This window comes from Musca domestica, unplaced genomic scaffold (assembly GCF_030504385.1).
Source record: "Musca domestica strain aabys unplaced genomic scaffold, Musca_domestica.polishedcontigs.V.1.1 55, whole genome shotgun sequence".
Classification (NCBI taxonomy): Eukaryota; Metazoa; Arthropoda; class Insecta; order Diptera; family Muscidae; genus Musca; species Musca domestica.
Window position 1 is genome coordinate 4,369,060 of NW_026712355.1, and position 27,936 is coordinate 4,396,995.

The 27,936-nt window shown below is 34.7% G+C and overlaps 1 protein-coding gene across 1 annotated transcript in view; it reads left to right on the forward strand.

The window, feature by feature from the left end:
* The window catches only part of LOC101898141 (cardioacceleratory peptide receptor), a 133,619-nt gene extending 123,586 nt beyond the window's left edge, over positions 1 to 10,033 (forward strand). Inside the window, exons 2-5 of the mRNA XM_005182925.4 lie at positions 5,493 to 5,628; positions 8,577 to 8,774; positions 8,910 to 9,459; positions 9,565 to 10,033. Coding sequence (XP_005182982.3) covers positions 5,493 to 5,628; positions 8,577 to 8,774; positions 8,910 to 9,459; positions 9,565 to 9,799 — 1,119 coding nt within the window. The 3' untranslated portion in view covers positions 9,800 to 10,033. The remainder of the gene's footprint in view (positions 1 to 5,492; positions 5,629 to 8,576; positions 8,775 to 8,909; positions 9,460 to 9,564) is intronic.
* Positions 10,034 to 27,936: the final 17,903 nt, after the last annotated feature.

Sequence of the window (27,936 nt, forward strand, 5' to 3'; positions counted from 1 at the left end):
TTAGTAAGTACCCAAGCACTGCAGGATATTCAAGGATACGATTGCGAGAGACCTAAATAAATACACAAGCACTGCAGGATATTCAAGGATGCAGTTGCAATATACTTTAATGAGCACTCAAGCACTACGAGGATCTAGGATACGTTTGCAAGAGACCTTAATAAATACTCAAGCAGTGCAGGATATTCAAGGATGCAGTTGAAAGAAACCTTAATAAGTACTCAAGCGCTACGAGGATCTAAGATACGGTTGTAAGATGCCTGAATAGGTACTCAAATACTACAAGGATCTTGGATACGGTTGCGAGAGACCTTAATAAGTACTCAAGCCCTATCGGATATTCCAGGTTTCGGTTGCAAGAGACCTTAATAAGTACTTAGGCGCTGCAAGATGTTCGAGGATAATAAAAGGACTCACAAAGGATTCTAAGGACTCCCACAGGATCCTTCAAGGACGTCGCCAGGATACCCGGCTCCACTACGTATTCGCGGTGGCGAAGTTTAGGATCGTATTGGTTATTCAAAACAATAACGCTTTGGGGGGGAGGTACAAGAAGGAATGGTCCGATCTCTACCATCTTTACAACAAATCTTGCGTTGATGGATATAATGAGATGTACCCAGTCTGAAAGGAATCAGATGTTAATTTCGCGTTCTATTCTTCATAGATATTCAAAATTTTGACCCTTGGTGGGGGAGGTGCCGGAAAGGGTGGACCAATCTCTACTATCTTTATATCATATCTAGTGTTGATGAAAAAATTGAAATATGCCAAGTTTGAATGGAATCGGATGTTAATTTCACATTTTTAAGTTTCATAGATATGGGGGAGGAACCAGAAGCAGTGAATCGATATATCCCATCTTCATACCAGATCTTGGGTATATAAAAATATCGGATGTGTGTAATTTGAGTGGACAGTTTCTGCACCTAGCACTGATTCAATTATTAGAATTTTCAAAGTTGGAGCAAACTTGGATTATCCTTTCTCTTTCTGTGCAGTAAAATATTTTTTTCTTTGAAAATTTAGAATTTTTGTGGCGGAGGTATTAAAAAGATTGGACCAAATTATCCTATCATCATAGCAGATCTTGTTTGAAATATGAAGAAAACTGGGTGCTTATTTCGGAATTTAGGATCGTTTTGGTTACTGAAAATGTTGATCCTTTGTGAGGGAGGTATCAAAAGGAATGATCCGATCTTTATAAAAGATGCTGTGTTGATAGAAATAATGATATGTGCCAAGAATGAATGGAATCCGATATTAATTTCGCGTTTTGTGGACATTCAAAATTTTGACCCTTTTTTGGGGGAGGTACTTGATAGAGAGGACAGATAGTGTCCATTTTCGCACCTGATCTAAGTTTGATAATAATATTATATTATCAAGTGTGAACCAAATTGGATACTGCCTTTGAGAGTTACCGTGCGCACGAGCCATCCAGACAGACAGGCGGACGAACGGACACCTCTAGATTAACTCCAAATGTGCTAACACGGATTTGGTCCAAAGTGACCAGACCTATTGTCTAAAACCCTTATTTCGCTTAGGCACATTTTTGTCATATCAAATAATACATACCCTCTGTAGCCATATGGCTGAAGGTATTAAAATCTGAAGTTTCCGATATTTAATATTCATCCGATTTCGAATTTCCCGACATTTGTCTTTCCTTACTGGTATGTTAAATATGCAACTATGAATCTCTCCAATAAAGTCCATCCTCTGCCTAAAGGTAGTTCAAAACCTGAAAAGACTCAATAACTATTTATTGCTAATGACTACCTACACCGAATGCATACAAATGGTGAAAAATGAAACTATCCACTGGAATGAAGTCCCCCCTCTTCTTTTCCCCACCCATTGACTTGCCTCGTTTGCCAGAAAATTGCTTTGACCTTTGATTGAATTTAAAAAAAGTTAAGACAAATTGAGAAAACTCAAAGTACGTGAGTGTGTGTTAGTGTGCGAGTTAAGGAAACTAAATTTATTTGTTAACAGCAAACATTCAAACGCACGCACACACAAACACGCAAAGCCACACGCACTTCATCTGTCCGTTTGGCAAACTCAAAAAGGGACCAAAACCAAATTAAATATTTTTTTTTTTTTTTTTGGCAGAAGGACAATCTGTGACAAGGCCATTGTTAGGCCTATCTTCGCATTTAGACGTAGTGTTTTTCTCATTAGGAGAGAAAGCTTTTTGCAAACGTGACTGGTTTTCGGCATTCGTCTTCTTTTCGGATTGTCAAATTATCGTTGGCAAGTCAATTTTAACGAACCCTAAATGACATTTTCACCTGACCTTTTTGTTTTTGTTTAGCCAGGATTTTTTAGGGTAGGCTTTAAAGCCGGTTTTTTTTTGTTATTGTTGTTAAGCAACAAAAATGACCAACATCTTTAAAGTTTGGTAATTGGGGGTGCGACATTTTGTGTCAATTTCATTATGTGTACTAAATTGGAGAGAACAAAATGCCTGAACTTCCTTTAGGCATTTGGGATTTAAATAGAGTGTTGTTGCACAAAAAATATAGAGCTGATTGTTAAGGAAAGGACGTTGGAGGTTTAATTTGTCGAAAAAAACCGCATTAATAGGATTAGTAGTTTTTAAGTCGTTAGAAATCCCTAAGAAAGGGTTTGATGTATAAAATACCTTTATCAGATATCAAATCTATAGAAAAGTGACTTTTTAACAAAATTTTAGTTAGAAATTTTACAGCAAATATTTAAGCACTTCCAACATTTTTATACTCTTCACCGTTCTATGAAGGGTATATGAGCTTTGTCATTCCGTTTGTAACTCCTCGAAATATTCGTGATAGACTCTAAAAAGTATATATATTCTGAGTCACCATAACATTCTAAGACGATTTATCTTTCGAATGGATTGTCAAAGAAGGCTAAAATTTCGCACACATATGTGTTTTGCCAGTAGGTAAAATAGCCATGTCGGTACACGTTTTCGTAGCTCCTAGTACTCGGTATTTTGATGATTTTAGCTATATTATTCCCCCGAATTATTTCAAATTTCGTATTCGAAATTTGTAGTGGGTACTAGAACCTATGCCTAATAAATTCGTATGCAGGTCTACGTCTTCGTATAGCACCCATATAACGCTACCTCCCGATATTTGGTATCTTGATGATTTTAGCAAAATTATTCACCAGAATTGTTTCAGATTTCGTATTTGAATATTTTAATGGGCACTTCAGCCTCCGCATAAAGGTATAATGGCATTTTTCGCAATTTTTTAAAAGTTTTCAAGTTCTTTTCAAATGGTTGACGATCTTAGCTGCTTTTTCACTTGATACTTATACCACAATTATAGCATACGTATATAACAAAAATAGATTAACTTATGGCAAACCGCAAAACGTTTCTTATATTTCTAAAATTTTATCGTCCAAAAGTATAAACAACAAGTAAAAAAGCAATAAGTTCACCCAAGCCGAACTAGAAATACCCACCACCTGCATAGACAATTTTCTGTCACAGGTTGTAGTACCTATTTGGAATTTCAAATACGAAATTTAGAAACAATTTTAGTGAATATTATAGCCAAAATCAAAATACAGAATATAGGGAGGTGCCGATAGGTGGGGGCTATACAAAGACCTGAACCTGCATAGACATTTTATTGTCATAAGCTGTAGTACCCAATACGAATTCTAAATACAACAAGTAAGCTATAGTCGTGCGAGGCCGACTATGTTTTACCCTACAACACTACAATATGTTAGAAGCCCCCTTATGTTCAAATCCATATTGGAAGAATTCGCTTTTGAAATTAGGAAATTTTTGAAATTACGATTTGGAATGTCCCACGTCATTTGCCCAATATTTTTGAACTCCGTCTTGCTGTTAGTTGTTGTAGTCGATTTTACAGCTAAATGTAATCCAAAGGTCATCCAAAATGTTAGAATTCTTCCCTGTCCTTAAGTCTTTTCACAGGCGTGTCGATTAGCTTCAATTGTGTGATCGGAAAAACATTTCTGTTTTTGGTTAATTTGAACCCCTAAATATTTTGCAATCATCTCCAAAAGTAAGAAGCCCTTCCGTACCTTCAAATTTAGACTCATCTATATGATTTGCTTGTCTACGATATTTGGCTAAATTCGTCAACGAAATCAGCATAAAAAAGCCAGAAGTTCGCCTTTTGTGTATTTCGGATATCGCCTGTAAGTAATGCCGGTATTTCTTCACACAAAATTAGTGGTCCATTGTACCCGCTGTCCTAAACTCAAACTTTATGCGAGATTTCGTGTCCTTTGGTTTCTATTTGTGACCTTTACAACGGCTGCAAAATTAGGAAAATTTCTAGTTGTTGGTCCATTTTAACCCCTAAATATATTGCGGACATCTTTGAAAACAAAATACCTAGACCTTCTGAGCCCAACCCTACCCTTGTGAAAATTTACGTGAGGATTGGACGATATTTGCAATACTTATATAATATCTCCAACCTGTGTTGTAAGGTGAAAAAGTTTTACAAAATATACACTTCAATATTATAAGTCAAATTGAAAAAATCGCATGCGATAAAAAATATGAAAAAAATTAAAAAAATGTCAGAAATATTACAAGATCTTTATTAACATCATTATTGGAATATTTTTCTGGGATTTTTTTAGATTTTATACTTTTATGTAAAGAGTGCATTCTGAATGGACAAAATTTGTCAAAATCGGTCCAGCCATTCTTGAGATATAAGCATTCTAACTAAAATCCCCTTCCTTTGTATATACACATTGTATATATTTCGCTATATATAACCGATATATGTACTATCGACATCTACGTAACGGTCACAATTGACCTGTTCGTCTATTTGTGATTTCGCCGAGATTAAAAATATTCGCGGTTTAATGGAAAATTTGACTTTTATTTAACACGAATGTTGTGGCCTATTTCACCCACTAAATATTACCCGATGACCATCAAAATAAAAAGGACGGATTTTATTGAATTCTAAAATATGCGGCTGAGTTTTTCATCAAAGCTTCTTGGCCATTCATCAGACTATCATTTTTAATTTTTAGAATCTACTGTCTAAACAGGTTATTTAACCACCACTCACTTCAAACCATGCCATTCATTATGCCATCTCCCAGCTACCAAACCAATAGCCATGACTACCAACCTCATTAGAGAGAGCGAGAGAGAGTGGAGGCTCGGCATATGTTACAATGACTCTGTAATTAACTTCATTACCAAATAATAACATGGCCTATGAGCGAAATATGTATTTCGCATTGAATTACAATTCAAATGAACTAATTTTCCAACGAATTGTTTGTGTCTGGATAATGTTCCAGCTCTACTAAACGCTTTGTCTTTTTTTCTGTTCTACAACTTCTTTGTCGTTGTTGCTGTTGTTTTTTGTTTTCCTTACAGTTGAGCAATTTTTGCCATTGTTTCTTGGGTTTCACTTCTGATTTGCTTTTCTTCTACTTCTAACATTTTCTTTTGTTTTTTCTTTCTTTCGTTGCAGACAGAACAATTTGCCGTTCTATGGATTCTATTCACCATCATTGTCCTGGGCAACTCGGCGGTATTGTTTGTCATGTTCATGAATAAAAATCGCAAGTCACGCATGAATTATTTTATAAAACAATTGGCGCTGGCAGGTAAGTCAAGTTGAACGATAAAATGTGTTTTTTTCTCCTTTTTTTTCTATTCGATATGTAGGTGACTTTAATGTTAGGAAAATGGATTTAAGGGAAATATATTGAAAATTCGAAATAGATTTTTCTAAGGACGATAGGATCCTTTAACGTGGATTATTCATATATATTTTCTCCAGGACCAAATGAGGATTTTTTTAAACATATTTTTTGCAAGGACCAACAGGACAATAAGCGTAGATTTTTTAAACATATTTTTTCAAGGACTAACAGGACAATAAGCGTGGATTTTTTAAACATTTTTTTCAAGGACCAACAGGACAATAAGCGTCGATTTTGTAAACATATTTTTTCAAGGACCAACAGGGCAATAAGCGTGGATTTTTTGGAAATATTTTTTCAAGGACCAACAGGACAATAAGCGTGGATTTTTTAAACATATTTTTTTATGGACCAACAGGACAATAAGCGGGGATTTTTTAAACATATTTTTTCAAGGACCAACAGGACAATAAGCGTAGAGTTTTTAAACATATTTTTTCAAGGACCAACAGGACAATAAGCGTGGATTTTTTAAACATTTTTTTTCAAGGACCACCAGGACAATAAGCGTGGATCTTTTAAACATATTTTTTCAAGGACCAACAGGACAATAAGCGTGGATTTTTTAAACATATTTTTTCAAGGACCAACAGGACAATAAGCGTGGATTTTTTAAACATATTTTTTCAAGGACCAACAGGACAATAAGCGTGGATTTTTTAAACATATTTTTTCAAGGACCAAAAGGACAATAAGCGTGGATTTTTTAAACATATTTTTTCAAGGACCAACAGGACAATAAGCGTGGATTTTTTAAACATATTTTTTCAAGGACCAACAGGACAATAAGCGTGGATTTTTTAAACATATTTTTTCAAGGACCAACAGGACAATAAGCGTGGATTTTTTAAACATATTTTTTCAAGGACCAACAGGACAATAAACGTGAATTTTTTAAACATATTTTTTCAAGGACCAAGAGGACAATAAGCGTGGATTTTTTAAACATATTTTCTAAAGGACCAACAGGACAATAAGCGTGGATTTTTTAAACATATTTTCTAAAGGACCAACAGGACAATAAGCGTGGATTTTTTAAACATATTTTCTAAAGGACCAACAGGACAATAAGCGTGGATTTTTTAAACATATTTTCTAAAGGACAAACAGGACAATAAGCGTGGATTTTTTAAACATATTTTCTAAAGGACCAACAGGACAATAAGCGTGGATTTTTAAACATATGTTTTCAAGGACCAACAGGACAATAAGCGTGGATTTTTTAAACATATTTTCTAAAGGACCAACAGGACAATAAGCGTGGATTTTTTAAACATATTTTCTAAAGGACCAACAGGACAATAAGCGTGGATTTTTAAACATATTTTCTAAAGGACCAACAGGACAATAAGCGTGGATTTTTTAAACATATTTCTAAAGGACCAACAGGACAATAAGCGTGGATTTTTTAAACATATTTTCTAAAGGACCAACAGGACAATAAGCGTGGATTTTTTAAACATATTTTCTAAAGGACCAACAGGACAATAAGCGTGGATTTTTTAAACATATTTTCTAAAGGACCAACAGGACAATAAGCGTGGATTTTTTAAACATATTTTCTAAAGGACCAACAGGACAATAAGCGTGGATTTTTTAAACATATTTTCTAAAGGACCAACAGGACAATAAGCGTGGATTTTTTAAACATATTTTCTAAAGGACCAACAGGACAATAAGCGTGGATTTTTTAAACATATTTTCTAAAGGACCAACAGGACAATAAGCGTGGATTTTTTAAACATATTTTCTAAAGGACCAACAGGACAATAAGCGTGGATTTTTTAAACATATTTTCTAAAGGACCAACAGGACAATAAGCGTGGATTTTTTAAACATATTTTCTAAAGGACCAACAGGACAATAAGCGTGGATTTTTTAAACATATTTTCTAAAGGACCAACAGGACAATAAGCGTGGATTTTTTAAACATATTTTCTAAAGGACCAACAGGACAATAAGCGTGGATTTTTTAAACATATTTTCTAAAGGACCAACAGGACAATAAGCGTGGATTTTTTAAACATATTTTCTAAAGGACCAACAGGACAATAAGCGTGGATTTTTTAAACATATTTTCTAAAGGACCAACAGGACAATAAGCGTGGATTTTTTAAACATATTTTCTAAAGGACCAATAGGACAACAAGCTTGGATTTTTTAAACATATATTTTCAAGGACCAACAGGACAATAAGCGTGGATTTTTTAAACATATTTTTTCAAGGACCAACAGGACAATAAGCGTGGATTTTTTAAACAATTTTTTTCAAGGACCAACAGGACAATAAGCGTGGATTTTTTAAACAATTTTTTTCAAGGACCAACAGGACAATAAGCGTGGATTTTTTAAACAATTTTTTTCAAGGACCAACAGGACAATAAGCGTGGATTTTTTAAACAATTTTTTTCAAGGACCAACAGGACAATAAGCGTGGATTTTTTAAACAATTTTTTCAAGGACCAAAAGAGGATTTTTCAAGGTCTTAACGTGGATTTTTAAAATATATATTTTTTTAAGGACCAAAAGAGGGTTTTTCATGGACTAAACGTGGATTTTTGAAATGTATTTTTTTAAGGACCAAAAGAGGATTTCTCAAAGACTAAACGTGGATTTTTAAAATATATTTTTTTTCAAGGACCAAAAGAGGATTTATCAAGGACTAAACGTGGATTTTTAAAATATTTTTTTTCAAGGACTAAAAGAGGATTTTTCAAGGACTAAAATTGGATTTTTTAAGGATTAAAAGTAGATTTTTGAAACACATTTTTTCAATGACGAAATTGGATTTTTCCAAGGACCAAGATGACATTTTACTTCATTTCGAAATTTCTTTTTTATTATTTCAGATTTATGTGTGGGCCTGCTGAATGTCCTGACCGATATTATATGGCGCATAACGATATCCTGGCGAGCCGGAAATATAGCCTGTAAAATAATACGGTTCTCTCAGGTGTGTGTGACGTATTCGTCGACATATGTCCTGGTGGCCATGAGCATCGACAGGTATGATGCCATTACGCATCCAATGAATTTTTCCAAATCATGTAAGTACGAATGCTACGTTCTCTACCAAGCCTAGGATTTCCAACTTTATAGAAAGCAAATAAGTTCCTCCCAAAATTTAGTGTAATATTCTCATCATTATCTCCCTCTCTCCCTCCCTCTCTCTGAACCAACAGGGAAACGAGCCCGCCATCTGGTGGCCGGTGCCTGGATTGTCTCTGCCTTATTCTCCCTGCCCATTCTGATGCTGTACGAAGAGAAAAACGTCCAAGGACAAACTCAATGTTGGATTGAATTGGGCTCACCGCTGTCGTGGCAAATCTACATGGGCCTGGTGTCGGCTACCCTTTTTGCCTTTCCCGCCCTCATTATTTCGGCCTGCTATGCCATTATCGTCAAGACGATATGGGCCAAGGGTTCGATTTTTGTGCCTGCCGAAAGGGCTGGCTTTGGCAGCAATACAACGACGAGGAGGGCCAGCAGCCGTGGCATTATACCTCGGGCCAAGGTGAAAACAGTTAAAATGACATTCGTCATTGTCATCGTTTTCATTGTTTGCTGGTCGCCGTACATTATCTTCGATTTGCTGCAAGTCTTTGGCCACATCCCACAGACACAGACGAACATTGCCATAGCCACATTCATACAGAGTTTGGCACCGCTCAATTCGGCAGCAAATCCCCTGATTTATTGTCTCTTCTCGTCGACGGTGTTTAGGACATTAAGGTAAGATGGGTTGCCACCACAAAAAAACGACAGCATTTTGGCAATAAAAAGCGTAAATGCGCCATTTAATATTCTTCTTATCTTTTTCTCGCGCTCTCCTTACAGCCGTTATCCTCCCTTCAAATGGTTCACCTGCTGTTGTAAGTCATATCGCCACAACTCCACAACGAATCGTTGCAACACGGTTGGTAGGCGTTTGCATAATAGCTGTGATTCAATGCGCACCCTAACCACCTCGTTGACGGTTTCGAGGCGCTCCAACAAGGGCACCACCAGGGTGGTCATCTGCGAGAGACCCAAATCGAATTCGATCCATCACAACGCCATGTCGGAGGTATGATAGCAGCAGCATTGTGCGCGTTGCTCCAGTGTCATTTTGTATCGCTCGACGCGCTTCACTCCCATGGAATATCTTTAAGTGAAAGGAGAGAGATTCGATTAGTTGTTAAGTTTTAGTTGATACACTTCTTCTTGTTTTTGTAAGTAAAATGCTTCTGTGGTAAAATAACAAATATGAAGAACGAGGGAATATAAGGCACAAGATAAAGTTGTTTTTCAAAACCTACAAAAATATGCCAGGGACTCCATAAGGACCATCTAAAACTTTTAAAATGAAAAAGTAGAATTCTTTCTTTCCTGGGGCTAAAAATCTGCTATTTTATGGACTTAAATACTAACATAAAATCTACTCGGGGCTAAATATAGGTATGTTGGCATCGACTCGGGAATTCAATTTATATCTGTTTAAGTGCTATTACTAATCAGATATTTACGACGGTCGGTTTTCGGTTTCTTAACGATTCGGAACAATGATGTATGAACGTTAGGTGTCCAGGCATTACGATGATGATCTTCGGATTGAAGGCGATTTGAAGATATTTGGGAAGTCTGGTCATCAAGGATCACGATGTTCGGGTTACAACTCTAGGGTTACTACTCTAGATTTGAACTGCGAGCCCGAACCTCCTTTGTCAATGTGTTACCGGCCACTCAAATTAATGATAGCCAGCCAGAAATGATATTCCGCTCACAGTTTCTGTCAGAAGGAGGGCAGTAAATAATTTTGAACTCACCACATGCCCCTTAATAAGCTTTCTGTTGCAGAGAGCCTGATCCTCCAACCGAAACGACGAAAATTATCCTAATCGTCTTCGGTCCGGGATTGGAAGTGGTTCTTCAACTCGAGACCTGGATAAGTACTCGAGAAACGGGACAAGGACACAGAATTTGGGTGTTCAGGATTCGAGATGGATTCAGTGCGAGAGACCTGGATAAGTACTCAAGCAGCAGCAAGCAGCAAAAGACCTTAATAAGTATTCAAGCTCTACATGATATTAAAGGATACGGTTGCAGGGGACTTTAATAAGTATTCAAGCACTACAAGGATCTAGGATACGGTTGCAAGAGAACTTAATAAAAACTCCAGCACTACAGGATGTTCAAGGATACGGTTGCAAAAGACCTTAATTAGTACTCAAGCACTACAGGATATTTAAGGATATGGCTGCAAGAGACCTAAATAAGTACTCAAGTACTACATGATATTTAAGGATAAGGCGTTAAGAGACCTTAATAAGTACTCCAGACCTACAAGGATCTAGGATACGGTTGCAAGAGACCTTAATAAGTTCTCAAGAAGGCTACAGGATATACAAGGATTCGGTTGCAAGAGTCCTACTTATTAAGGTCTCAAGCACTGTAGGATATGATTGCAGAGACCTTAATAAGTACTCAAGCACTACAGGATATTCAAGGATACGGTTGCAAAAGACCTTAATAAATACTAAAGCACTACAGGATATTCAAGAATACTGTTGCAAGAGACCTTAATAAGTACTCAAGCACTATGGGGTATTCCAGTATATGGTTCCAAGAGACCTTAATAAGTATTCCATCACTTCAGGATTTTCAAGGATACGGGTTTCAGAGACCTTAATAAGTACTTCAGCAGACTACACGGATCTAGTATACTAGGGCTACAAGGATATTCAAGGATACCACCTGGACTCAAGGATTAGATTAGAGAAAAGTACTCTAAGTGCGATTGTCACTTACCGAAGCTGGTGTTGTCACGTTCAAGGTCTGACACTTACTGTCTCGATTCTGCCATCGACGGTCCTTTTATACCCGGCTCCACCACTTGGCCGCTGTGAAGTAACGGGAACTTGTTTACAAAAATTTGGTTATCACAACAACATCACATACCGCCGATGGACGTGATGAGTGGACACTGGTCTGTTGTTGCGATAACGGTTCACCTGCAATGATTATTTTTATAAACTGTGTAGGCAAAATGACTGGAAGGATTTCTGTCATCACAATGAGCATAATATGGTGTGGTAGGATGTTCTTATTATGTATTTATGTGATGTGATATAATATATTTTATATTTTGTGTTGCCCAGTTAAAATTGGGTTGCACCTGCGTATCGGACATTGGTATATGTCCGAGTTAAAAAGTTAAAAAGAATCAATCGGTTTTGCCGACAGATGTATACACTCATCCAACGTTCGATTATTTAAATATATTCTGACTTCTGTTATGATTATTCAAATTGTTGACCCTCTATGGAGTAGGTTCCGAAGGAATGGGCCAATATTTACCATTTCGTATCGGACCTAAATATGATATAAATATTTTGACCCTTTGTAGGGGAGGTACCAGAGGAAATGGACCGATATATATCATCTTCACAGCAGATCTTGTGTTATAAGAAATAATGGGGTGTGTAAAATTTGAAGAGAAACGGATGTTTTTGTTTCGAATTTTATGATCGTTTTGTTTATTCAAAATTTTGACCCTTTGTGAGGGTGATACCAGAAGGAGTGGTCCAATCTCTAACATCTTTATAATAGATCTTGTGTTGATGGAAATATCGAGATGTACCAAATCTGGTCTGGAATCCGATGTTAATTTCGCGTTTTAGGAGCTTCATGGAATTCAAAAAATTTAACCCTTTGTGGGGAGGTACCAGAGGAAATGGTCCAATTCTACCATATTGTGTTGATAGAAATATGGGCTAAAATTGCAATTTTTAAAGGACCAAACGTGACTTTTTTCAAGGACAAATGGGTCAAATTTGTCATGTTTTTCAAGGGCCAGCATATTAAATTTTCAAGGACCCACGTGGATTTCAAACATATTTTTCACAATTTTTTCAAGGACCAACACGTAACATTTGTCGTGGACAAATAGCCACATTTTTAAAGGTCCAGGTATTCAAGCACAAGTTCTTCCAGGAGCAACACTTTAAAATTTCAAATTTTTTGAAGGACGAACAGAACAAGTTTTTCAAGGACCAATAGGCCAGATATTCAAGCACAAATAGGCAAAATTTGCCAAGATTTTCAATGGGCAACACGCCAAGTTGGTGGAGTGGACCGACATTGTCAATTTTAGTACCTGACCTAGCACTGATGCAAATATTATTATTATATTACGTATAGCTAAATGCACCGTCTTACTTAAGGTATTTCGAAGGTCTTTACCATACTTTCAGTGAAATTAACTAAAATATAGTAGTTTGTTCGCGTTTTCGTCCAATATAAATCCCCCTATAACGATACCGCTTGAGGTGTCTTGAAGATCTTGGACCTGTGTTCCAGCGGTATTGGCTCTTGGTTCGCGATTTCCACAAGAAAATAGTAATTGGTTTAGATTTTTGTAAGTACGCAAATAATGGTCGTTATATGGGGGCTATACGAAGACGTGGACCTGCACAGACAATTTTCTGTTTTAGGTTCTTAAAATACCACATTTGAAACAATTCCTATGAATATTGTCGCTAAAATCATCAAAATACCAAATATCTGGAGGTACGGTTATATGCTGGCTATACCAAAACGTAGAACCATTTTCAATACCAAAAGTCCTGCGGACATAATATACATTTGAGTAGAATTTTATCAATCTACTTCAATTCATTCGGAAGCTAGAGTGACTTCAACAGACGGATGGACATCGCTAAATCGACATAGAATTTTATGATGATCAAAAATATATATACTTTGTGGGGTTACAAATTCTAGGGGTTACAAACTAAATGACGAACTTAATATACCTTCTATATGGTGGAGGGTATAAAAATGCCGTGATAAAAAATAAGCGTTGGTAGATTCGTACGCAATTGGCAATCGGAAAGGGGGTTTTCAATCAATTCAACATGAAGACCAACTCAAGTTCCCTTAACTTCATCTTGTGCCTTATATACTTACCTCCTTCAATATATAAACAAAACGAACCTCAGTATATTCTAGTCATGCAGATAAAATGTACGAATCTTGTAAATTGAAAAAATTCCAAAATTATAATTTTTCCTATACATATTTAATATTTTGTTGTAATAAAATAAAAAATAATATTTTTCTTATAAATAAATATAAATTTCAAATATTATTTAAATCCAATATTTAATTAAAATTTTCGAAAACAAAATACATTTTTTCGCAACGGAAATTCACTGAATGACTTGCAAATAAATAAATCAATAAATAATAAACATTTATTTTCAATTAAAAATACATTTACAAAATTATTATTTTATTTCATTTTTTTTTTTTTTTTTGTAATTAATTAAATATTTTGTTGTGGCTGTTATTGTTTTTTGCCTCGTATTGTTTATATTGTCTTTTCGTTCGAAGAAAATGCCTTTTAAGCTGTAATTGATGTGTTTTTCTTTTTTCCGATATTCGTTGAATACATTGTCGTTGTAAACAATATTCCCCTTTCTATTCCCAATGAAACGATTGTAAGTGCTGTTGTTTAAATGTCTGTGGTAAAATAAATGAATATTTGTACATACATACATATGATATAAATACAAAAGAAAAAAATGAAATATCTAAGCAGATTTAAAATATTGTACAGGAATTTATAAGCATTTATAACAACCAAAATGAATCTAACGATAAAAAATAATAAAATTTCCAAAATAAAAAAAAACTATTCATTCGCAAATTCGTTATTCCAAAGGCAATTAAAATGGTTTTCAATTTAAATACAATTATTCAAAGTGTTGTGCTTTTTTCCAAAAACGAAAAACAATTTCAATTGTATAAATTATAAAACTGCTTTTCTGTTCAAAACAAAACTGAATGATTTAAAAAGCCAATGTAAAATATTATTATTATTTAATGAATTATTTTCTAAGAATGTAAATAAAGTAAATGTTGTATAAAAATTTAAAAACAAAAAAAGTAGATGTTTTCATTTTTGGATTGATTAAAAAGACAAAAAGTAGAGGATAAGTAAGTAAAGTGAAATCATAACAAATAAGCAAAGACTATAGTCGTGCGGGGCTGACCATATGATACCCTTCAACACTACAATATGTTATAAGCCCTCTTATGTCCAAATCCATTTTGGAAGATTTTGCTTTTGATATTAAGTCACGGAACACTGCCCAGATATTCGGCCCTATTACGGTTGTCGTCGTCGCAAAATGAAGTTGAGGCGACAATAATGGTATTTGAGTTGTCGTTTTTTGTCGATAGCGATGAATGATTGCTATTATCATTGTCGATACAACAGTCGACTTGAAGTCATTTTTAGGGAATATCTATCGCCGTAAAAAATTGTGACGACATAGCACTTTTTAGTCGACGTTGATATTTTAACCATTTTGTATTTGACATTTGACCATGAAAATAACAACAGCAAAACAATTTGGAAATATAGAAGTAATTTCCGACTAGTAAAAACTCTTCGATTTTTTCGACATTTTTTCCAGAGATAGGTATTTTTATTCCGGGAAACTATTAATATAATTCTACAGATTTTTGATTCAAAAGTCCGGGCTTGATGCGGATCTACTTCCCCGATATAGGCTATACCTATATTGCTTATGAAAATACCTTTCAGGTTAAAATACCTACCACTGGAAAAAATTTAAAAAAAAAAATTGAAAAGTTTTTACCAAAGTGGAGTTAAGCCGGCTAATGTAATTTCAGGCCTAAGAGCCAATGATGATGAAATTTCTTTTAGTACATTCTGAAAGCAGTCCTTGTTAATTCTGAAGTAATTATAGCCTACACCACAAGGTGGTCAGGGTATTATGTCTTTGTGCATTTGATTGTAACAGGCAAAAGGAAACGAGATAGACCCATAGTTCCTTTTGATGATCTGCATAGAATCACATTGTGAGTCGATTTATGCATGTCCGTTCGTCCGTCTGCCCATGTATTTTTGTAAACAAAGTACAGTTCGCATTTATTGCCCTTTCCAGATGAAATTTTGCACAAACATTTGTTTGGCCCAAGGACGAACCCTATTGAAATTGGAGATAATCGGTCAAAATTTACATATAGCTCCCATATATATCTTCGTCCGATTTGCCTTTTATTGTGCACCAAACGTGTAATATCAGTCCGAATAGTGTGGAATTTTGCACGTACGATCAAATTGGACCTGAAAATAAGTATGCCAAATTTGATCGAAATCGGTTCAGATATAGCTATAGCTCCCATATATACTGTTCATCCGATTTGTCATATTTGTTACCCACAGCCGTAATATGCACTCCGTAACAACGATATTTAAGGAAATATATCAAATACAGCTACGAAATATCTTTGCCAAATTTTATCGAGATCGGTTCCGATTTGGATATAGCTACAAATGCTTTGGCATATTTAGCCCTTTGAACTTTAAATTAAAATTATAATCATAGCGTGTATGATTGAATTCTCTCATAAAAACTTTTAATTGTTATGTGCAGCTCTACTAAATTAGCAAAGTGGTGTAGGGTATCATAAAGTCGGCCCCGACCGACTTTAAGACTTTCTTTACTGGTTTTTAAACTGTCGATGTCGCTTCTATGCCTTACCGTAATACAATTTTTGAATCGAAGCGACGGCTAGGGCGACTCATTTATTCACCTTAAACAAACGGTACATAGATAGTACCATTTAGTACAGTTCGCACAATAAATTTCCAAAACCACCTTCATATATTCCAAACTTTGATTCTCATACGACACTTCAAGTTTTTATCTTTACGCGCTCAGATAATACCAAATGGTACCATTTTTTTAAATCTTGTGCCATTTTTGAACTTTTCGTAATTTTAAAGTTCGACTTTTCAAATACTCTTTGGTGCGTCTGCAAAAAAATATTTTTTTTTAAATTGAAAAAATATTCTTTAAAAAATCCACCCTTTATAGTTACTTCGTCCTTGAGAAAATATTTTTTTAAAAATCCACGTCCTTGAGAATATATTTTTTTAAAAATCCACGTCCTTGAGAAAATATTTTTTTAAAAATCCACGTCCTTGAGAAAATATTTTTTTAAAAATCCACGTCCTTGAGAAAATATTTTTTTAAAAATCCACGTCCTTGAGAAAATATTTTTTTAAAAATCCACGTCCTTGAGAAAATATTTTTTTAAAAATCCACGTCCTTGAGAAAATATTTTTTTAAAAATCCACGTCCTTGAGAAAATATTTTTTTAAAAATCCACGTCCTTGAGAAAATATTTTTTTAAAAATCCACGTCCTTGAGAAAATATTTTTTTAAAAATCCACGTCCTTGAGAAAATATTTTTTTAAAAATCCACGTCCTTGAGAAAATATTTTTTTAAAAATCCACGTTGAACGGCTTTCGTCATTGAGAAAATATTTTTTTAAAAATCCACGTCCTTGAGAAAATATTTTTTTAAAAATCCACGTCCTTGAGAAAATATTTTTTTAAAAATCCACGTTGAACGGCTTTCGTCCTTGAGAAAATATTTTTTTAAAAATCCACGTTGAACGGCTTTCGTCCTTGAGAAAATATTTTTTTAAAAATCCACGTTTGACGTCTTTCGTCCTTGAGAAAATATTTTTTTTTTTAAAAATCCACGTTGAACGGTTTTCGTCCTTGAGAAAATATTTTTTTAAAAATCCACATTTTACGGCTTTCGTCCTTGAAAAAAAAAAAATCTTTAAAAAATCCAAGTTTAATGATCCTTAGGTCCTTGAAAAAACTATTATTTAAAAGATCCACGTTTAATGATCCTTAGATCCTTGAAAAAAATATTCTTTAAAAAATCCACGTTTAATGATCCTTAGATCCTTGAAAAAATATTCTTTAAAAAATCCATGTTTAATGATCATTAGGTCCTTGAAAAAATATTCTTTAAAAAATCCACGTTTAATGATCTTTAGGTCCTTGAATAAAATATTCTTTAAAAAATCCACGTTTGATTGGACCTTGAAAAAATCCACGTTTGGTGATCTTAAAAAAATATTCTTTAAAAATCCATATTCTTTAAAAAATCCACGTTTGATGATCCTTAGGTCCTTGAAAAAAATATTCTTTAAAAAATCCATATTCTTTAAAAAATCCACGTTTGATGATCCTTAGGTCCTTGACAAAAATATTCTTTAAAAAATCCATATTCTTTAAAAAATCCACGTTTGATGATATTCTTTAAAAAATCCACATTCTTTAAAAAAATCCACGTTTGATGATCCTTAGGTCCTTGAAAAAAATATTCTTTAAAAAATCCATATTTTTTAAAAAATCCACGTTTGATGATCCTTAGGTCCTTGAAAAAAATATTCTTTAAAAAATCCACGTTTAATGATCCTTAGGTCCTTGAAAAAAATATTCTTTAAAAAATCCACGTTTAATGATCCTTAGGTCCTTGAAAAAATATTATTTAAAAAATCCACGTTTGATTGGACCTTGAAAATACATTCTGAAACAATTTTATTTGTGTTTTTCGACGCTGTTTCTGCGTTGGGCGTCAGTGAAACAGATTTGCTTCGCAAATTGTACATAAATAAAGACACACCAAGCTTCAATTATTTTCTTTGTTAATGCTCACAGCAATCTTATCTGATGGTTACGATGTAACATGTAAGAATGGAGATCGCTGTATGAGTACTTCTTTATTTTTGCTCACAACAATCTTATCTGATGGTTACAATGTAACATGTTAGAATGGAGATCGTTGTATGAGTGGTTTATTCAAATTTATTCTGACTTAGGTTCTATGTTTGAGAAGCGAAACTGTCGTCTAGAACGCAGTTATTTAATAACGTAATGGCTAAGTTGTATATATTAGTAATAATTTAATAGAATACAAGGTTGCATGATTTGGGATTAAATATAAATGTACAAGAATAAAACGGGTTGCTTCAATACTTTAAAAAATCCACGATTGATGATCCTTAGGTCCTTGAAAAAAATATTCTTTAAAAAATCCACGTTTGATGATCCTTAGGTCCTTGAAAAAAATATTCTTTAAAAAATCCACGTTTGATGATCCTTAGGTCCTTGAAAAAAATATTCTTTAAAAAATCCACGTTTGATGATCCTTAGGTCCTTGAAAAAAATATTCTTTAAAAAATACATATTTTTTAAAAAATCCACGTTTGATGATCCTTAGGTCCTTGAAAAAAATATTCTTTAAAAAATACATATTCTTTAAAAAATCCACGTTTGATGATCCTTAGGTCCTTAAAAAAAATATTCTTTAAAAAATTCACGTTTGGTGATCCTTAGGTCCTTGAAAAAAATATTCTTTAAAAAATACATATTTTTTAAAAAATCCACGTTTGATGATCCTTAGGTCCTTGAAAAAAATATTCTTTAAAAAATCCACGTTTGATGGGTCCTAGAAAAAATATTCTTTAAGAATCCACGTTTGATTGGACCTTGAAAAAAAAATCTTTAAAAAATCCATGTTTGATGGGTCCTAGAAAAAATGTTCTTTAAAAAATCCACGTTTGATAGGTCCTAGAAAAAATATTCTTTAAAAAATCCACGTTTGATGTCCTTTGGTCCTTGAAAAATATCCCTTAAAAAACTATACACTATTTTCTTCGCCAATTATCCAAGGTGATGGATACGAAACTAAATCCCAGTCAAAACAAACACCACCTCAAGTAGCTTAACCAAATCTGGTTTTCTTTCAAAACAAACAATTATTCCCAACTAAAAATATATCACACATTGTTGATTTTCTGAAATCTCCAAAGATATTTATATCTACTTACATACATTTGTGTGTAAATATAAATAACCGAGGCATATAAATGACATTCGTAAACAAAATTAAATATTAGTCTGGCCAAAATGGCAAAACAAAACAATGCCAACAACTCTGACACGGCGAGAACAAAACAAATAAATAAATTACCTTTATTTTCTTAATATCATGAGGTGGCAAAGAGAGAGAGAGGGAGAGAGTCCGATGTAGGGACGAGTGGGTGGTCTGTCAGACAGACACATGCCATTTGATAGACATCTCAACAACAAATGTTGACGTCGTCTCTCTCTGTGCCAGGACATTAAATGACATTTTTGCCTCGCCAAGTCGACAGCCATACAAACAGACAGGTGGCTGCGAAAGTCAAATCAGTTTTAAGCCATTTACCTCCACAAAAAAAAAACTGTTTAAGCCTCATTGTTGGCTGTTTACCCAGGCAACTCCTTTGGCGTAGCAAAAATAATGATGTGGCAAAAGATAATAAATTTTGACAAAATAACACATTTATAATAAAACAAAGGAATGTGTGTGTGCGTATGTAAGAGAGTGATAGGGAGAGAGATGGGGAGAGTGGGAGAGAAAAGTGATTTGTTGTTATTTGTTTTATTGTAATAATAATGATATTTATGAATGCCTGGATATGTGTGCTGAAAGCAGACATCACTTTTATGGCCCAGAGCACAGATGTGAAATAATGTGGAGTGGAAAAAAAAATTATGAATGACAAAAAATATGAAAAGTAATTTCAAGATTTTATTTTATTTTCTTGATGTGAAGGAGACAATGAAAAAATGTACTAAATCTCTATTGATAAAAAGAGTAAGATGATGATGAGTGACTGGCTGATAATCAATGCCTGGGCGAAACGAAAGAGGGTGGAGACTTGAAATTTTGGAGGAAAAGTACAAGAAGGTACAAAATATTTTATCATTGATATGAAGTAGTCTAAGAATTATCTAATTCGTCCCAAAACTGTACTGAAAATACAAATTTTCGTTTAATTTGTATTTACCCTTGAAAGGAGCCAATGCCTGGATTTCTTTGTTTGGTTGGCTGCTATAAGGATATGTTCAACAAGATATTGAAATTTGGTTCTACAACGGTACGAATTGTACAAAAAGACACTAAATATTGTTTTCACTGATTCTTAGCAATAGTAAAGGAATAGATACTTGAATTACACGTGGCTCAAAATGTTATAAACTTAATCGTCCACCAAAAGGTGCTGGCAAATTTCGAACTAAAAGGTTTTGAAAAGTACAAAAATGTACATTTTCGTGTACCACCAAAAGGTACTAAAATTACAAAAAGGGACTTAATATCGTAACCACTGACTCTAAGCAACCAGAAAGAGCCATATTTCTTAATTTTATGTGACCTGGTCTGTGACAAACACAATTGTTCACAAAAAGGAGTTGCTGACTGGCCTCCATTGCACAGCCCCATTTTTAGCATTTCATATTATTATGGTACGAAAAGTTTAACATGGTTCTACATATAGGGTGTGATAAAAAAACTGCAACAAAGTCAAACGCCATAATTTTTACATTTTTACTTTTTTAAATGTTATTGAATGAACGCAAAAAATGTCGGAAATAGCATCAAATTTTAGAATAAGTTTAGATTTCGTCGAATTGATTACTTTTGGCACAAATTATGGCCTTCAAACGGCCACCGGATAAACGTCATACGCTACCCGAATGTTGCTCTTTGGTATTTTGGCCCATTCCCGGCGAAGCGCTTGTTTGAGGTGATCGACACTTTGGTATTTTTTAGTGACAACCTTGCTTTCCAAAATACTCCAGACACAATAGTCCAACGGATTTTTATCCGCTGGAAATGAAGCGAGGAACCTCATTTTGTAACCATTCTTGGGTGGTGCGTGATGAGTCCCGTTGGAATGTCCAAGATCTGCGGCCAAAATTTTTGCGTGCCCAAGACTTTGATACGCTCTCCAGAATATATTCGCGATAATATTTGGCATTTTTTCTCATACCACGGTTATGGCGACCCAAACCATCCCAATGGCCGGCGTTTGAGTTCTGGTGGCCAACCGAAGGTGCACATTTTTAGCAGACCTCTTTGGCAAGTAAACACGATTATTTTGTTTGTTTACAACCTGTTGGACAACGAATGTTTTCTCATCGGAGAAAACCAAATTCGGCAGTTCATCACTTTCGGCCAAGCGAAGCAACTCTTTAGCTCTTTTGAGTCTATTTTCTTTCTGTTTAGTGATGTAAGTTCTTGCGCTTTTTGGAATTTCAATAGGTTTACCCCGAGCTCACTTTTTAAATATTTGCCGAATGGAGTATTGCGATATGTTCAGCTCACTAGCCATCTTTCGGCCAAGCGAAGTAACTCTTTAGCCCTTTTGAGTCTATTTTCTTTCTGTTGTGGTGTAAGTTCTTGCACTTTTTGGAATTTTAATGGATTTACCCCGAGCTCATTTTGCAATATTTGCCGAATGGAATATTGCGATATGTTCAGCGATATGGCAGAGTCGGGTTTCGATCAAGTCGCTTCTTTACTTTTCGAACCATTTCTGCTGATTTTGCTGTTTTCTTCCGTCCACTTCCTTGTCGTCGGGCTACGCTACCAGTATCACGGTAACGAGCGATGGTACGAGACACAAAAGATTTATTCACATTTAAATGCTGGAGAGTCCTCCAGGTCCTCCCAAAATTAAAATTGCACCAAACCACCTCCATATCCCAATCCTTAATACCGCCAGGAATGTTAATTAAAATTTTAGGATTACAGTTACATCCCTTTCTTCAAATTGTACCAAATTTAGGACCAATTAGTCCACATAAGTACGAATTTCCAAAGCTACCTACATACCTAAGACATACAATGCAAAACTAATTATATTACCGTTTCACCTAAAATTGAAATTGTTCCGAATTTAGTACCATTTAGTACTCATAAGTACGAATTTCCAAAACTACCAATATTTATTAGACCTAGAATGTAATAGCAATCTTAATTCAGAATTCCAGCTCTATCGGTAGACCCAAAATCGAAATTGTACCAAATTTAGTACCATTAGCATTTTTTGTGCACATGAGTAGAAATTAGTAAAACTTCCTCCATATCCCAATCCAACACACCACCATAATGTTAATTTTAAATTTCCGGAATCCAGAAGGGATGAACCCTTCCTTCAAATTGTACCAAACATAGTACCATTTAATACTTTTCGTATACATGGGTATTCGTTTCTAAAATAAACCCCTTACATCGACCCTAGTCCTCAACCTTGATTCCTATTCCAAATTTCAAGTTTTTAGCACTAACCGATTGTATGATACGAAATGATATCAAATGTAGTACATTTTAGTACTTTTCGTACACTTATAGCGAGAATTTCCAAAAATCCTCTGGTATATGCATCATAAACTCTATCATAGACTCATTCCAAACTAGAGAAATCTAGATGTACTGGTTCGTTGAATGCAAAGGGTACAATATACAGTACATTTTATCACTTTTTGTACTATTCTAATAGAAATAACCATGGTACAATAAAAAGGTAAGGTAGAGCTACCAGCTGATTACAATTTTTTTTTTCTATGTGTGCCCGACTTCTGCCAATTTTGTGTATGTATTTATTGTTTTGAAAAATAAAAACAGAATATTTTCAAAATCAATTATTGGAAGACGCGTAAATTGCGAGACGCGCATTAAAGCTATTCGCAAGTTTTTCCATAGAATTGAAAGATAGAACTGATTAGATCATATTTTTGAAAGAAAATTCAGGCATTTCATACATTTTTCCCGCTGTTTAACTTACTTTAAAAATGAGGGAAAATATCGAATAAATGGAAACAACTTGTTTCATTCAAATTTGACAGGAAGCGGGCATAGCCTCAGGGCTGTATTTTTGTACTTTTACGAAGCTGTTCTACCTCCATATTATACTATGGAAATATCGAAAAACGCAGCCTTATCTAACACCTTCGGACCAAGAGTGACCCGCAAGCATTTCAATTTAAATTTCGAGGTACTAGCATCAGCCGTTTCGCCTGGGCGTAAATGAATCCTTTAGTCAGTTAGTCAGTCAAATACGTTACTCTTTTATCAATATTCTCGTAGATATGTGAACGGTATCTTCATCCGAAATTCTAAAATAAAACCCTGTTGAGTGAACCACAAAGCATCCCCAAGGAGGTCTTATCCCGGGTATATTTAATATCCAAGCTGCTCATCTTAAAGTATATGTTGACAAACTGAAACAAGCATCAGTGCATGTATCTCCAAAATGTTCCATGGATCTCCATATTCTAAGTGAATTATTGATGTATCAAAATACCCAACCTTTTCGAATTCAATCAATCGGATACTACTTGGAATTCTGAGGCCATATTTAATTACATAAATTCATATCAAGATAGTATGGAGGGTATTAAGTTTGTCATTCCGTTTGTAAAACCTCGAAATATACATTTTAGACCCCACAAAGTATTTTCTTGATCAGCATAAAATTCTATGTCGATTTAGCGATATCCGTCCGTCTGTCCGTCTATCCGCCTGTCCGTCTATGGAAATCACTCTAGCTTCCGAACGAAATAAAATAAATTGATAAAAAAATTACTCATATGTGTGTTATGTCTGCAGGACTTTTGGTATTGAAAATGGGCCATGTAGATCCACGTCTTCCTATAGCCCCCCATATAACGGTACCTTCCGATATTCGGTATTTTGATTATTTTAGCGACATTATTTACAGGAATTGTTTCAAATTTGGTATTTGAAGTTCGTAATGAATACTACAGCCTCAGACAGGAAATGGACCATGTAGGTCTACGTCTTCGTATAGACCCCTTATAACGGAACTTCCCGATATTCGGTATTTTGGTGATTTTAGCTGCATTATTTACCGGAATTGTTTCAAATTTGGTATTTAAAGTTCGTAACGGATACTACAGCCTATGCCAGAAAATTGTCTGTGCAGGTCCACGTCTTCGTATAGCCCCCATATAACGGTAGCCCCCGATATTCGGTATTTAGATGATTTTAGCGACATTATTTACAGGAGCTATTTAAAAATTGGTATTTGAAGTTCGTAGTGAATACTATAGCCTATGACAGAAAATTGTCTGTGCAGGTACCCGTCTTCGTATAGTCCCCATATAACGGTGCATCCCGATATTCGGTATTTTGATGATTTTAGCGACACTCTTCACCGGAATTGTTTCAAATTTGGTATTTGAAGTTCGTAGTGAATACCACAGCCTGTGACAGAAAATTGTCTGTGCAGGGCCACGTCTTCGTATAGCCCCCATATAACGGTACCTCCCGGTATTCGGTATTTTGATGATTTTAGCGACATTATTTACCGGAACTATGCCAAATTTGGTACTTGAAGTTCGTAGTAAATACCACAGCCTGTGACAGAAAATTGTCCGTGCAGGTCCACGTCTTCGTATAGCCCCCATATAACGGTAGCCCCCGATATTCGGTGTTTTTATGTTTTTAGCGACATTATTTACCGACATTATTGCAAATTTTGTATTCAGAAAATTGTCTGTGCAGGTCCACGTTTTATAATGTGCATGGTACCTCCCTATAATCGGTATTTAGATGATTTTAGCTACATTATAAACAGATTTTTTTCGAGTTTCGCATTTGAATATTGTAAAAGCTTATGACAAAAGTTGCCTATGCAGGTCCACGTCGTCATATAGACCCTAATATACGGCCACATTCGGTATTTTAAAGATTTTAAGAGGATTTAATTTTTTTTGAAAATTGCCAAATTTGTACCAAATGGTGGAGGGTATACAAAGTTCGGCCCGGCCGAAATTACAGCTCTTTACTTGTTTTTTTTTTTTTTTTTTTTTTTTTTTGATTACTTTCGTATTTTTGTCATAATTTTTCCTTTGGATTTTTTTCTTTTTGTTTCACTTTTTGGCATTCGCTCCATTAGCACTATAATGAACATATCGATATATATACGCCATACATCAAGCGATTTAGGAATGCAATCAATCTCCATTATCATCGAAAGGAAGACAAACTTCAAGAGATTAGAAGAGTAAATTCATAGCCAATGACAAATTTTCCTTTTACAATTAATGATGATTCGATTTGACAAAGAATTGAATCGAAAGAACTAAAAAGAAGACGTAACAAAAGAACTGAACTGAACTGCTAATAGAGTTCCATTACGGGTGTTAATAATGATGTATTTCCAAGAATCAAAACAGAGCTGAGCTACTAATTCCCCTAACCTGAAGTCAGTTATTGTTTGCCACTAGCATTCCAAGAATATACTTTTTTACCAAAGCTATTAAGTGGGAAGGTATGTTTTTTTGCAGGGGGGAAGATTACACACCAGCTAAAACAAAAGTGAAAAAGAAACGGTGGAAAATTGCACAAAACTTTAGTGTATAAAATTTAATATGTACGTATTTGTTTGGTGAAGCATTTCATTTAAAAACGCTGAACTTTTGTAAATATAATCCCATAAATCTTTGAAACAAAAAAAAACAACACCTTTACTTAATGCAAGATATGCAGAGGCGCAGTGTTGATAATCCTTGAAACCAAATCCCTTTAAAAAAGAACCAATCCTGAAAGTTCTGATAATTGTTTAAGGCAAATGTTAAAAAACGCATTGATTATTCTGATAATCATTGGGGGAAACCCTTAAAAAATAATTTGATCTCTCTAATAATCCATGACAAAAAAATCTTTAAAATTCTACGAAAAGCTTACTGAGCTAATCCCTAAACAAGTAAAAAAGCTGTATGTTCGGCCGGGCCGATCTTTGAATACCTCCTACAATTTTCAAAAAAAAAAAAATACGTTAAAAGTTCTGTTTAAATCTTAAAAATGCCGAAAGTAGCCGTGTATTATGTATGACGACGTGGGCCTGCATAAGCAACTTTTGTCATAAGCTATTACAATATTCAAATAAAAAACTTAAAAAAAAATCAGCTTATAATGTAGCTGAAATCATCAAAATACCGAATATAGGGAAGTACCATGGGGTTATAAACGTGGACCTGCACAGATAATTTCTTGCCATAGGCTGTAGTATCCATTATGGTCTTCAAATACAAAAATTGAAATAATTCCGGTAAATAATTTCGATTAAATCATCAGAATACCGTATATCAGGAAGAAGGGGCTATACGAAGACGTGGACCTGCACAGGTCCATTTGCCGAATGGCATATGTTAAGCTCACAATCACATTTTTCGGCCACTGCGACGCGGGTTTCGATCAACTCGCTTCTTTACTTTTCGAACCATTTCTGCTGATGTTGCTGTTTTCTTCCGTCCACTTCCTTGACGTCGGGCTACGTTACCAGTACCAGTATCGCGGTAACGAGCAATGGCACGAGACACAAAAGATTTATTCACATTTAAGCGCTGGAGTGCTCTAACGATAGTCACTTTTGGTTTTCCAGCCAAATATAAAGAAATCAATCTATCACGCTTGAATTCCATCACGAATAGCTCTTTTTCTGGAAAATTCTCACCAAAATGCTTTTGTACGCTTGTAAACAATATAATGAGCTGTCACTGGAATAATTTTAACAGCTGTCGGACGAGTGGCTTAGAAATAACAGCTGTCTGAATTGGTTGCATTTCTTTCATCTCACCCTGTATACTGGCAAGTGTCTGCTACTTCGTCAAGGTTTTAAATATTATTCCAGTTCTTCCCATTTTTGGAAAGAATAAATTTCGGGATTCCAACTCTATTACTTCATCCAATGCTAAATTTTAATAGCATTTAGTACTTTTCTGACAATTATAGTAGACATTCTCAAAACAATTCAAATATCTCAACCTCAAACGCCAACAACGGCCCTAGTATCAAATTTCATGGTTTAGTTTTCCCATTCTTTCAATTGTAGTACGCATATGCAAAACCAGCTCCGTCTCTCAACAACAGACACCAAGAGTGGCATTCATATCAAATTTCGGAATTTTAACTCAATTTTTTAACCCAATACCAAATGTTGTTCCAAAAAATACCCCATTTCGTCACTCACTTGAGGTTTAAAAATTTCCACCTCAATAATCACCGTATTTGTATCTGAAGTATTACCTAAGACACCATATAACTAAAATGTAAGGATTTCAAGGAATCTTAATCCGAAAATGTCCAAAAGTGTGGAACAAGGGGGAACTTGATGCCTGTATCTTCGCCGATACATGTGTCTTCTATTTTTATACCCTCCACCTTGGAAGGTATATTAACTTTGTCATTCCGTTTGTAATATCCCTAAATATTCGTCGTAGACCCCATAAAGTATATGTATTCATAATCAGCATAATATTCTAAGTCGATTTAACGATGTCCGTCTGTCTGTTGAAATCAGGATACAGCCCATATTATTTGACGTAGAGCATCTATTGTGTCTATAATGGTTGGTATTGAAAATTAGATATATCTATCCACGTTTTGATATAGTCCCCATATAACGGTACCTCCAGATATTCGGTATTTTGATGATTTTTGCCACATTTCTTCGCGGATTTGTCTAAAAAT